At 37.7% G+C, this 13,007-nt stretch overlaps 1 protein-coding gene across 7 annotated transcripts in view; it reads left to right on the top strand.

The window, feature by feature from the left end:
* Positions 1–13,007, top strand: part of nbeal1 (neurobeachin-like 1) — an 89,466-nt gene that overhangs the window by 73,115 nt on the left and 3,344 nt on the right. For 4 of the 7 annotated variants that reach the window (XM_079841105.1, XM_079841106.1, XM_079841111.1 and 1 more), the window contains 17 exons: positions 1,906–2,019; positions 2,117–2,212; positions 2,313–2,437; positions 3,419–3,559; positions 4,132–4,262; positions 4,655–4,764; positions 5,088–5,205; positions 5,961–6,058; positions 6,341–6,457; positions 6,549–6,638; positions 7,487–7,596; positions 7,702–7,874; positions 8,072–8,166; positions 8,849–8,965; positions 10,549–10,710; positions 10,797–10,945; positions 12,456–12,856. In XM_079841105.1, coding sequence (XP_079697231.1) covers positions 1,906–2,019; positions 2,117–2,212; positions 2,313–2,437; positions 3,419–3,559; positions 4,132–4,262; positions 4,655–4,764; positions 5,088–5,205; positions 5,961–6,058; positions 6,341–6,457; positions 6,549–6,638; positions 7,487–7,596; positions 7,702–7,874; positions 8,072–8,166; positions 8,849–8,965; positions 10,549–10,710; positions 10,797–10,945; positions 12,456–12,726 — 2,217 coding nt within the window. In that variant the 3' untranslated portion in view covers positions 12,727–12,856. Of the gene's footprint in view, positions 1–1,905; positions 2,020–2,116; positions 2,213–2,312; positions 2,438–3,418; positions 3,560–4,131; positions 4,263–4,654; positions 4,765–5,087; positions 5,206–5,960; positions 6,059–6,340; positions 6,458–6,548; positions 6,639–7,486; positions 7,597–7,701; positions 7,875–8,071; positions 8,167–8,848; positions 8,966–10,548; positions 10,711–10,796; positions 10,946–12,455; positions 12,857–13,007 lie in introns of those variants that run through there. The other 3 variants (XM_079841109.1, XM_079841108.1, XM_079841107.1) reach the window with 3 other exon arrangements.

The following is a 13,007-nucleotide window of genomic DNA, read 5'->3' as shown; positions in this document are numbered from 1 at the left end:
ACCAAATCTACTAATTTCCACTGTATTACAAATAGGGATGAGTATCGTTAAGGTTTTAACGGTATTACTACTCTTACCAATACTGCTTATCGATCCGGTACTTTAACGGCATTCTTATCAGTTCCTTTTATTATACTGAATTTAATTTTTTTTTTATGAAAAAAAAAACAAAACATAATTAAGAACTTAATTAACATGGCTTTATAATCTGAAAAGTAAAATATCTATAGCAAAAGAAACAGCAATGTCTTAACAAAAAAATAAAACATCTATTTGTAAATGGACCAGTGTGCAGGCATTCAGAAGGTCTGCTAACATTAATATGACTTAGGAAGAACAAACCTACAAAGAAATCTGATAAAGTAATGAAATATAAAATAACACTGCATAGTTTTCACTGTATAAATTGATAGATTAATGTTTATAAAAGCTAAAGTTATTAATTCAAGAGATGTGAATATTTTCTCTTTGCCTTTTGTTCGTTTCGAATTAATGGCTCAATCATCAGCAGGTTTATTAGACGCTGCCCCTTTAAGACCGAATGCAGAACTAAAAATATAATATTCTCCTATTTCTCCAAACTATTTACGCCCATTTAAGATATAAACTGTTAAAGTAACTACTCTCCAATCTGGTCATTTTGACACAGGCTATTTGTTGTGTATTTGATGGTTTAGACGCGCACACAAAGTCTAAAGTGCAAGTCGGTCCATTTCGCAGCACACACACATAAGCCGCCTTGAAGTTGAAAACAGCCTCTCTTGCGCGGATTATTGTGCATTTAATAGCTCTTTATTATCAAACACATCCCGCAGTTTAGCAACAGTAGAGATTGCAGTTTACAACAATCACTGATTCTGACAAGAAATGACAGCTCAGCTGTGAAGGGAAGGATGTAATGCTTGACGGAACACGGCTATAGGAATAGTTTTACCTCATATCATCTTGTTATAATTATTGGAAGCCGAAATCGAAAATAAATTTATTTTAATATCACAGCACATCCCTAAAGTTTAAGCAGACTAAACTTTATTGTAGTTCTCTTGGCCATCCTCACTCATTAAGCTGACTGTGGTGTTGTGTTCGCTGTAGCTCCACATGACAGAGCTCGCTCGCTTTCTCTCTCTTCTGGATTGCGAATAACAAAAATGCATCACGGACAAATGGTTTAATATTATCTCATATAGAAACGGCTGGGAAAGATAGAATTTGAAAGATATAACGTCTATCAATTATAAATAGCATGTGTATTTTCTTAATTTCTCCAGTACCGACACTGTCCATTTTGATTTCACGGTGACTTTAAGCAAGTGTCTCATCTATTTCTCTCCTTCCTATGTAATGAATTAATGAATATAATGTTGCATACAAATGCTTAAAAAGTTTTATATCCGTTGTAAGTGTTAACTCTCATCATGTCTCATTCACTAATAATTGAATTATTCGTACTTATGCACACAGGAGAACTTCTTGCCTAGTTCACAACACGTGCGTACGCACATTAATTTGTTCCCTCATTGTAATATATTAATGAATTTGTAGTATTCTAAATGAGCAGCCGTTTACTCAAGGTTAGTAATTTGCATAAAATATGCCCAAACCATCTCTATATGATATGATGGCTGTCCTCACAATCGTGCCTTTCGTCACTCGGCAAACATGACACTCTCTAAAGATGCAACGAAAAGCATTCACAGCCACATCCTCATGCAATGCCAACTGTGCCACCCTCAAAACCAGTTCAAAAAACACCTTTATGTAGAGAAACTAGATTACTAGATTACAGACCTCATTAACCAGCTGTACATAAAAAACATGTTCGTGAAAATATGTGTGCAAATGTGTGCGAACCCGTAGTTAGTGAATGAGACCTCATAATTGTTTGTTTCTGGGTTTGATTGACAGGTGCGCAATAAAGTGTACAGTCGGATGCTGCTGCTGCGTTCCCTCTCTCTTCAGGCCACTCACTCACCGCAGGAGCTGCTCAAAGCGTCTGGACTCACTCAGGTCACTGCAGACGTATGAAGCTCTCTCAGTTTAGGGATTTGATGTAGTATATAGACACTGGAGTTTTAGAGCTGATTAAGTACTGACTTTTGCTTCTCTCTGTCTTCAGAAATGGGTGAACAGGGAGATCTCGAACTTTGACTACCTGATGCAGTTGAACACTATAGCAGGAAGGACGTATAATGATCTGGCTCAGTATCCTGTGGTGAGTGACATTTACACACCCGCTCGTGATTCTGTTTGAACTGCAGTATGGTCACACATCAGAGTTCATTCATTACCTAAATGATCTTGCATATTTTTAGTTCCCCTGGATCCTGTCGGATTATACGTCAGAGGAGCTGGATCTGTCCGATCCACGGGTGTTCAGAGATCTCTCCAAACCTGTGGCCGTGCTGAACGAGAGGAATGCCAAAGCCGTCAGAGAGAAGTGTGTTTCTGTCTTACGTTTATGTCTTTGTGTTGTTCTCTCAGTCCTTACAGATCATATTTACTATGAGAAAAGTCTCGGTGTTTACTGCAGGTTGCCCTGTTTAATCTATAATGCTGTTACAAACCAGTGTTATTTATATACTTTTATAGTATTCATACAAATTTTGAATCATTTTTAATTTAGTTTAAGTTTTAGTATTATTATATAAAGGCTTTAAGTTTATACTTTTCATATAATATTTATATTTTATTGCAGCTTTGTCGATTAACAAAAATGATTCGTAAAGTTAGTACAGTTAGTTTTAGTGTACATAAACATCACTGTTCCAATCCCTAGTAAGACGCCTACCTAGGGAACATTTTTAGTTATCGATGGTATAGTCCCTCTCTGAAGGCTTCACCAAATAGTAGGCTGCAAAATTTCAGTTTTATTAAATATCTTCTTTTCATTAAATTCAGCAAAACGTATCCCTCACAGATAATGCAATCCCAGAATGCATTGTGAGGAACCTGAATATTTTTACATCAGATATAGGTTGAATCTTGGTTATAAGCTAGCAGTGTTTTTGTTTCAATACAATTTTCAATAACTTCTAATTAAAAATACATTTTCATCCAATATTTGTACAATGTATTTGTGCATAATTAGCTTAGCAACATGCTAACTGCAAACTAAGTCTCTTACAGTGCTATTTTAGAAGTATTTATTAATATTTTACATTAGCCTTATATTTTAATATTTTTATTTTATTTTATACAGTTATTTTTTTATTTAGTTTTAAACTTTTTTTATTTAAACCTATTTATTTTTTAATTATAATTTTCTATTTAGCTTTAATAAATTTTTTTAATTTTAGTTCTTTAATACTTATTTAGTGAAGCAGCTCACTAGGTTTTTGGAAAAGAGGAAATGTTTTGAAAGTTGATTTTGCGGCAGCAATAAATGCCATTGATAAATGTGTTTGTAAATGATCTGCAGATATGAGAGTTTTGAAGACCCCACAGGCACCATAGACCGTTTCCACTACGGCACGCACTACTCGAACGCCGCCGGAGTCATGCATTACCTCATCAGAGTCGAACCCTTCACATCCTTGCACATCCAGCTGCAGAGCGGCAGGTGATGCTTGTCTGCTTTTCTTCTTTTTGCCTTTTTTATTCTTTGTCAGTGTAATTCTGTCCGTTCTCTTGTGTCTCTTGTCAACCAAATCACAACTTTTCTTTTTTCTGTATGAGAAAAGGTCACTGAAGTGAAATTCAAGATCTTCCCTGAAGTCCACTTACTGTTAATTACGTTTTCTTACTGTACTAAAATCAGGATTGTTTTAGTTTTTCATGACCATTTTCCACTCTTTTTCCACATCTCTCTCTCTCTCTCTCTCTCTCTCTCTCTCTCTCTCTCTCTCTCTCTCTCTCTCTCTCTCTCTCTCTCTCTCTCTCTCTCTCTCTCTCTCTCTCTCTCTCTCTCTCTCTCTCTCTCTCTCTCTCTCTCTCTCTCTCTCTGATGCTTCGAATTAAACAGCCTGTTTTTGCTTCTGTACCTTTAAGATTGGCCTCTGTTATGATTGGCTATGTAAATATGGGCAGTCATATGTAATTTTGGTTATGGCTTTCAAATCGTATCTTCGCAAAATCCTGTTTTCCATTAAATGAATAAAGTTGATCTGTTGTTGGTCTGATTGTCTGTGGCAGGTTTGACTGTGCTGACCGTCAGTTTCACTCCATTCCTGCTACCTGGCAGACCCTCATGGACAATCCCAACGATGTCAAAGAGCTCATCCCAGAATTCTTTTACTTCCCGGAATTCTTGGAGAACCAGAACGGTGAGCAGAGGCAGCAGAGTCAACATTTCTCAGAGGAACTTCTAGTTAAGAATAGCAAAAACTCTCACACTTTCTTCCATTTATTTCAACACACACTTCCATCCCAAAATCCCAAGATGGGTTGAGATAGTGTTGCCAGTTAAGCTGGAATAGCTTAACCCTCCTGTTGTGTTGAAAAACTGGTTACAACTTTTCTGTTTCCATTGGTTTCCATGCAATTTGCCAAAAATGGACGGTGTGAAAAACACTGAAAATTCATGTAAAAACAGAAGTCAATATGACAAAGAAATAAATTGCTTTGTTTGAAAATTGAATGCAGTCACTTTTTAAAAACTATCCCATCCACTTTAACTCCTTTTTATCATATCGTCTCATTCTCTCTCTCATTGTAGGATTTGACCTGGGTCGCTCGCAGATCTCCAAAGAGAGGGTAAATGATGTCATCCTGCCTAAATGGGCCAAATCTCCCGAGGATTTCATCAACAAGCACCGCAAAGCCCTGGTGAGCCCGTTTCTGATGACCTCATCACAGCTCTTCTCCACTAACCTCAATAGAGAGCCTCCAGGGAGGAATTTGTAATTGAATACGGTCCTCTCTTAGTATCTGTTTCCCTCTTCTTCTCAATTCCTCTGCTGCTTCTGTCCTATTAAAGCATTGTGAAAGGTTACAAAACTAGAACGACAAAAGAGTCTTTCCCAGTCACCTCCTGGCAAATTCCTCTCGTAATGGCTAATGGCCTCAGGTCTATCCTTAGAGAAATATTGGTTTAGGAGGCATAGCGTGTGACCGTTTTCTTGATGTGGATGTTGTGTGTCTCTGCTCAGGAATCAGAGTATGTGTCGGCCCATCTGCATGAATGGATTGATCTGATCTTTGGCTATAAACAGAGGGGCCCAGCTGCAGTGGAGGCCCTTAATGTCTTCTATTACTGCACATATGAAGGTATGACGTCCTTCATACAGCTAAACATACAAGTGGTGATGTGGATAAAATCCTTAGCTACCAATTCTTGGGTAACATTGAGTGCGTTACATGCACCAATTATGCTTAAGCCAACGACGTGTCTGGTCATGTAAACGCCTTAAACCGGTTTCCTTTCGGTGTAGGGTCATAAACGGCTTAAGAATAAACCGATCGACACAGCTATATTTTTGCCCATTACCCCGATTTCACCCGGCATATAAACACCTTAACTTGCATTCTGTCAGCTTACTGAAGTGCACATGTGTGATGTGTGACAGGAAAGTGTCCTTATACGGCAGATTTAAGCGCATCCAGCCACAGCGAGTGTTTCGCAGTAGGGGTAGAGAAATACATTGCAAACTCAAACTTGACCTAAGAAATATAAAATCTCATCTCGTGCAGCCAAAGGACAAGTGGACAGAGAGGACAGTTGTAGAAACTTCAAATATGAGAGGAGAATGAGTCATTTTGAAATACTCTGGGGGTTTTTAATGCTTTATATAACATCACAACTCGGATAATCAACAGAACACTTGACGTCACCACCAGGGAATAACCAGTTGTTTTTAATCCGGTCTTGAAAATGCGGTTTACTTGCATTGCAAGGTTATTAACTTGCATGTAAATCAAGTTATTTCAATAAATTGAGTTTTGGTAGTTATTTGAGTGCAAATATAATTAATATGGTGCAACAATTAAATGCAGCAAAATGAGACTGTCTCTGGTTGTTTTAGGTGCTGTTGATCTTGACGCCATCACAGATGAGAAGGAGAGGAAAGCTCTAGAAGGCATGATCAGTAACTTTGGACAGACACCGTGCCAGTTACTGAAGGTACGACCCACTGATGCTTCTTCAAACATGCAGGCAGTGTTATTAGATGCTCAGATGGAGATCAGATTATGTATTATATGCATTGTGTGCTGCATCTTTAAAGAACTAGTTTGCACAAAAAAATTGTCATTTGCTCTCCCTCACTTTGTTTTAAACTTGATTTGTGAGTAAATGATGACAGAATTTTCATTTTTGAATGTTAAATGCAGAGCACTAGTTTACAGATAAACATGACGGCGCATTTGTTGGTTTGTAAGCTGCTCTGTGTTAATGTGCATTCAGGAGCCCCATCCCATGCGTCTCTCTCTGGAGGAGCTGGAGAAGAGGAGAACTCGTCTGGACTCCTGTCCTCTCAACATTTTCGAGCACCTCACTGAACTCAAATCATTCTTCATCGAGGTGACTGAATTGGCAGTCCTTTATTTATTTGTTGTTCTGTCGAGTGACAGTGTGGACTGATTTTCATCTCTCTGTTCCTTCACTGTTTTAGGGCATCAGTGATAATGTACCACTGGTTAAAGCGGTTGTCCCTAAGAACCAATCACATTCATTTATCTCGCAGGGGAGTCCAGATACTTTGGTAAGTCTGGGCTTCATTAGCCACATATTACAGACAGGTTTAAAGACACATACTGTAACATCAGAATTGACTCTATTATTTTTATTGTATTTATTAAATTTTTATTAAGGACCCTTGTCTTAATGTGCACATTTAATCAGTCCATGTAGTAATACACACACACACACACACACACACACACACACACACACACACGCACACGCACACATACAGTATTTTATATACATATATACATACATACAGTATATATATATACATATATACATACATACAGTATATATATATATATATTTGTTTATTTATTTACTTATTATTATTTATTGGTGCACATTGAAAAAATATATAAATATAAAGTGATATACAATAATGATATTTATATAAATATAAAAATATATAAAATAATTTTCACTCAGATTATTTTAAACAAATAAATGTATTAATTCATTCATTAAAATTATTTGATAATTAAGATAATGTACTGTCTGATCACACTGACATACTTTTTTTTATTAATATTTTATTAATGTTCCTGTCTCATTGTGGACAATGTATCAATGCACATTGTAATACAATTTTTACATATTAAAATGTATTAAAAAAAGTTTTGGGTCAAATTTATTTTATATTTTTTATATTTATAAGTATTATTTTATATACTTTTCTATGTACTGTTGGAGTCCCAATCACCCCAACAGTGTTCATTTTACAAAAATGGCCATCATGACTGTACATAATCCATAAATTATACATAAATGCATTGCAAATACTGTTCCACGTTGTCTTTAATGCCCTCTGAGGTTTCTAGTTATTATGAAATGTTTAATACTCTCATCATTTGGGTCATCAAGGTAACACTGAGCCACAACTGCTTGATTGGAACTCATGGCTGGCTGCCCTACGACAAGAACATATCCAACTATTTCACCTTCATCAAAGACCCCACCGTAGCCAGTCCAAAGTGAGTCTCTCTGGCAGTTAACGTCTCACATCCTGTTTGTAGCTGCCCTGGACTTCCTTTAAAATAAACGACACATCAACAAGCACACTCTTTCTCTCTCTGTAGGACTCAGAGGTTTCTATCAGGGCCGTTCTCTCCCGGAGTTGAAGTCACAGCTCATCTGTTTGTTGTGTCTCATGACGGGAAGTTGCTCTTCAGTGGAGGCCACTGGGACAACAGCCTGAGAGTGACGTCACTTGTCAAGGGCAAAACAGTCGGGCAACACATCCGCCACATGGGTAATGGAAACTCTCTCTCTCTGCTTCTCTTGACCGTCCTCTTTTTTCCTTCTTTCTTTCTGCCTGTCTTTTGTTTTTGTCACACGAATACACGCAATTTGTATGCAGATTGTATTGTTCTCACTTTAACCTTGAGTTGCAGGAAACAGTTCTGCTAACTTGTTTATGTTTGTGTCTATATTTTTCTGTCTTGGCAGACATCATAACGTGCCTGGCCACAGATCACTTTGGGATTCACCTGATCTCTGGCTCCAGAGACACCACCTGTATGGTGTGGCAGGTGCTGCAGCAGGTGCGTTCTGTTCTGTTGGAAAACACACCTGATCAGTCGTGGTTCATTTCTTAAATATGAAGTCCATTTTCATAACCCAATCATGTCTTTAATGTATAAAATTGTAAAAATTCAACCAAGGCTGCATCTATTTGATGATCAAAAATACAGTAATATTGTGAAATAATTTTACAATTTAAAAGAACTGTTTTCTATGTGAATATATTGTAAAATGTAATTTATTCCTGTGATGGCAAAGCTGAATTTTCAGCATCATTACTCCAGGCTTCAGTGTCACATGACCTTTTAGAAATCATTCTAATTTGCTAAACATTTCTTATTATTATCGATGTTGAAAACAGTTGTGCTGCCTAAAATGTTGGTGGAAAACGTGATGCATATATCATAATAGCACAAGTAAGTTAACATCCTGAAGAGATGAATTTTAAATAATAGTTTGAGTGGATGTTGCCATGATGTTTCTTAGACGGCAAAGTGGCCATTTTTAATCAATATTCCAGGAGTTTCTTCCTTGTTTCCTTCCTCTAATTGAAAAGGTTCTTTTGAAAACTGCTTGCTCACTTGTGTTAAATATAATGAGTAACATTTTTGTTCTCTGCTCATATAAAGAAGAGGGTGTGTATTTCTACTGCAGTGTTGGGACTTTGTTTAACTTGTTGTGTGTGTGTGTGTGTGTGTGTAGGGAGGTGCTCCAGTGGGTCTGTCCTCTAAGCCAGTGCAGGTACTGTATGGACACACAGATGAAGTTGTGAGTGTGTCTATCAGTACAGAGCTGGATATGGCAGTCTCTGGATCAAGGGTGAGATTCATCTCTCACACAGTCACTCAAAAACACTTGATGCGTCTCAATTTGCCTACTGTTACTATGCCCTAAAAGTATGCGCTGTTTTTGTAAAGGAAATTACATACTTTTGAGTATGTAGCGGAAGAGTAGGCAAGCTTTCGGACAAACTACTACATCATAATTGCGTGTTTAACGGACGATTAGTTACATGCATCCTGTCACAGTTTAAACTGCCCGGTCAACCATCTCATCACAGTTAAAATCCTCCCTATTCTGTTTAATTTCCTATTCTATCAGAGAGAAAAGAGGTAGCACGTTGATCTGCCAGTCGAGAGTCTTTCATGCAGAGACTCTCCTCATGTGTTTGCATAATGATACATTTAAAAGTTATGACCAAACGTATCTTTATAAAAGTTCACAATGCTTTTGCAGATTAAATATAATGTGGATAAAATTGTAGTTCTAATCGAATGGGTTGTGGGCAGTATTAGCCATTGAGTGTGCATGGGTCAGCACTTCGGATTCTAACCAGAAATACTGTAGTAGACCATACGTGTATCAATAGCTACATTTACATGGACACTTTTTGCTTCAATCTGAATTAATTAATTTCGATTGATGAATCCAAACAAAATGATGATGGGTGATGATGAGCGCGTTTATATGTCACAAGCTTCTGATCGGATTTAATCTTTTGACATGTGCACACTGCATAAATATACAGTTTCCCGCAGTTCTTGCATACTAACGTTCCTCCTTTTATTTGTTTTAAAAGCAGACTTTTTATCTATATCGGATCTTAACTAGGCAACGATGAGCACATGAACAGTTATGCCGTGCTACTTGTATTTATCAAACAGTAAAAACACCCATTCCCACGTCCAAAACAAGGTGTCTGAGGATAAACGAGGACTGGTGGGACGTTGTCCTGCTCCTCTATACAGACGATGAGTGGAAAGAAAATTTTAGAATGACTTTATTCAACTGGAAGAACAGCTCGTTCCACACGTCATACGTCATTATGCTATTTCTACGTCATTGCACATGCGCAGTACTTTCAGTTTTGGTTTTCAATCCGATCAAGTGTTTACATGACCTCTCAATCGGATTACAAAAGGAATAAACCACCCCTTACAATCCAAATGAAAATGTAATCAGATCTGGCCATTCTGGCAATTCATTCCGATTGACGTGGTTACATGTGACTTGTTTTGTTCCGATTGTGCTACTAGTCTGGTTACGATCGGATTATAAGGGTCCATGTAAACGCAGCAAGTGAAATACTCATTCTAACATACTATGATTCGAGACAATAATTCGAATTTCGAAAACTATTTTGGATTGATAACACGAATTGGGACGCAGCAACTTTTACTTCTCAGAAGTTCTCAAACCTATTCACGATTCAGCAACTTGACATCAACAGTGGCATTGTGTCAACCAATCATTACAGAGCTCATTTACATATGTGCATATAGAATTTGCAGTGAATTCCTGAAAGTACTGCAGTAAAGCCATCTTAAGGGTTAGAGACATTTTTGGCAGAAAAGTGGATTTCAAAGTAGAACCATTCAAATGAAGGCATTTGTGTGTCACAGGATGGAACCGTGATGATTCACACTGTTCGGAGGGGTCAGTACATGCGCTCTCTGCGGCCGCCGTGTGAGAGCTCTCTGCCCATGTCCATCATGCACCTTGCTGTGTCCTCGGAGGGACATCTAGTGGTGCACACCTGCATAGAGGGCAAAGCCACACTGAAGGTATCAAACAAAGTTCAGTTTTTCTTCTCCCCGCACATATTTTTGTGCCCATGTAAACCGATCCTCTTTGTGTTTCGTGTTTGCAGGATAAGAACGCCCTGCACCTGTACTCTGTGAACGGGAAGCATCTGTGCAGCGCTCCTCTGAAGGAGCAGGTGACAGACATGTGTGTATCAGGAGAACATGTTGTCATCGGCAGCGAGCAGGGTTTCCTGTCTGTCAGAGATCTGTACAGGTGAACTTAAACATGCATCAGCTTTCTGAAATCAAGCAGTTTCAGCAGTTAAATTCCCTGAAACCAGAAAGTAATGGCTCTTAGGGCTGTCACTAACGATTATTTTGGTAATCGTCGATTATTTTGATGATTAATCGAGTAGTCTATAAAAAAAGGTAATATATAAAAATCGACCAAAGCAACGACCTATGCCTTTAAAATGACTTAAAATACATATGTATTAACAATGAGGCAATAACATTAGGTTCAAATAAAGTATCAAAGGCATATGGTTTTATAGAACAACACTGTTAAAATACATAATATAAACAATCATCTTATGTAAAATATGGATTATAAAAAATGCCTGCAGAGAGCGCCAACAACCTGGTCTTGTTACACTTTACAGCAGATTAAATCCTTGTTTAATATTGGCCAAACATTTAATTAAAATGTCCACATAATCTTAATATTTGGCCACTTCTTTATGATAGAAATGCTACAGCCACTGTAATTTCTTAAACAAGGACATGTGGACATCAAAACATGCAAACTCAGAGCGAGGGTTTAAACTTTTATTTTGAAATTTTACCGGTGTGTGAAACCCACCTGCAGGGCATATATTTATTTGATTGAATCGCAGCCTTTGTGAATTAACAATAGCACTATGTTATAGTATTATACTATGTTATGTTTCAAATGGTTTTAATACATCGTGCAGCCTTAGAAAACGGTCTAATAATGTGGTTCATGGATTATTGTTTATGGAATGTGCCCCTTCCGGTATTTTGCCGGTTACTCAACACGGGTAAATTATTTAATTTAGAATTCGTGACAGCTCTAAGTGTCATCATTACAATTTTTGCCTGCCGAATGATAAAATGTTTGAAAAAAAGATTCTTTCAAAGCAGGATTGATCTGAGTCTTATCTAGAGAGCAGAATATCATGGAGACGTGGAGCTTTTTTGACTTCTAGAGTACATGTATAATGCAAAAGTGCCCACACAGTTTTTAGCGGCCTTGATGCAGTATTTTTTCCATTCATTTTTCCCATTGGGATTTTAAAAAAGTCTTCATTAAAGAGTTGAACCAAAGTTCAAGCCACAACCCAAACCAATCAGCAACGAGGTCAATCACAACATTACAAACTTTGATTTGAAGCAAACAAGTATTTGAAAATCGGACAAAAAGACAGAAGTACAAGACTGTGTACTTAATGGAAAGTCCAATGTTAAACCGATTACTTAAGTTATAATAACGCAGATAGATGGCTTTAACAAAAGCATACACCACTGATTTACAACCTTGTAGCTCACAGTAGGTCTGTATGTAACGGTTTATATGTTATCATTAAAAATATTTTCCTCTATGGAGAAAATGAATGTGATTTTTACTTGGCTCTTCTTTAACTGCCGGAATGCCCTACCAACTACATAGCAATGGCCTGACAACCACCATTGTGTTTTATGATTCTTATCAGATTGTTTTTAACATGATCATAACACGCCCTTTCTCCTGCTTACAATGACAGCCTGACTCTGTGCGTGTCGCCGATGGCGATGCGGGTGCCAATCCGGAGCGTGTCTGTGACCAAGGAGCAATCTCACATGCTGGTGGGACTCAATGATGGCAAGCTGATCGTGGTGGGCGTCGGGAAACCGGCGGAGGTAAAAAACTCCTTCAGGAACTACATCACCCAGAGGATGGAGGGCTCGCCTCTCATGAACACACTGCGGGTGCGATCGCCCGCACGCCTGCTGCATCTCAGAGACCAGAACACGTTCAGCCCTGACGTCATCTAAGAGAAATACACACACTTAGCGGGTGTCAAGTTCAGATACATTAAGTACATATGTTTACCTTGCCATCTAGACTACAGACTAATCTGAACCCAAAACCATAAATCCACCCCTAAAATAAAAAATCTGCATTTTTAGCATAATTTAATATTTATTAATCATTTATTTTTTTAAAAGACATGCCCAAAAATAGTAGTCAGACTTAGCTAACATCTGAGGACATTTCATCCCCAAATCACATAAACATAAGAAAGAATACACACACAAACATGTTATCGTAAAAA

This window comes from Gobio gobio (assembly GCF_949357685.1).
Source record: "Gobio gobio genome assembly, chromosome: 17".
NCBI lineage: Eukaryota > Metazoa > Chordata > Actinopteri > Cypriniformes > Gobionidae > Gobio > Gobio gobio.
The sequence above is the reverse complement of the archived record's forward strand: the minus strand, read 5'-3'. Positions and strand labels throughout refer to the sequence as shown.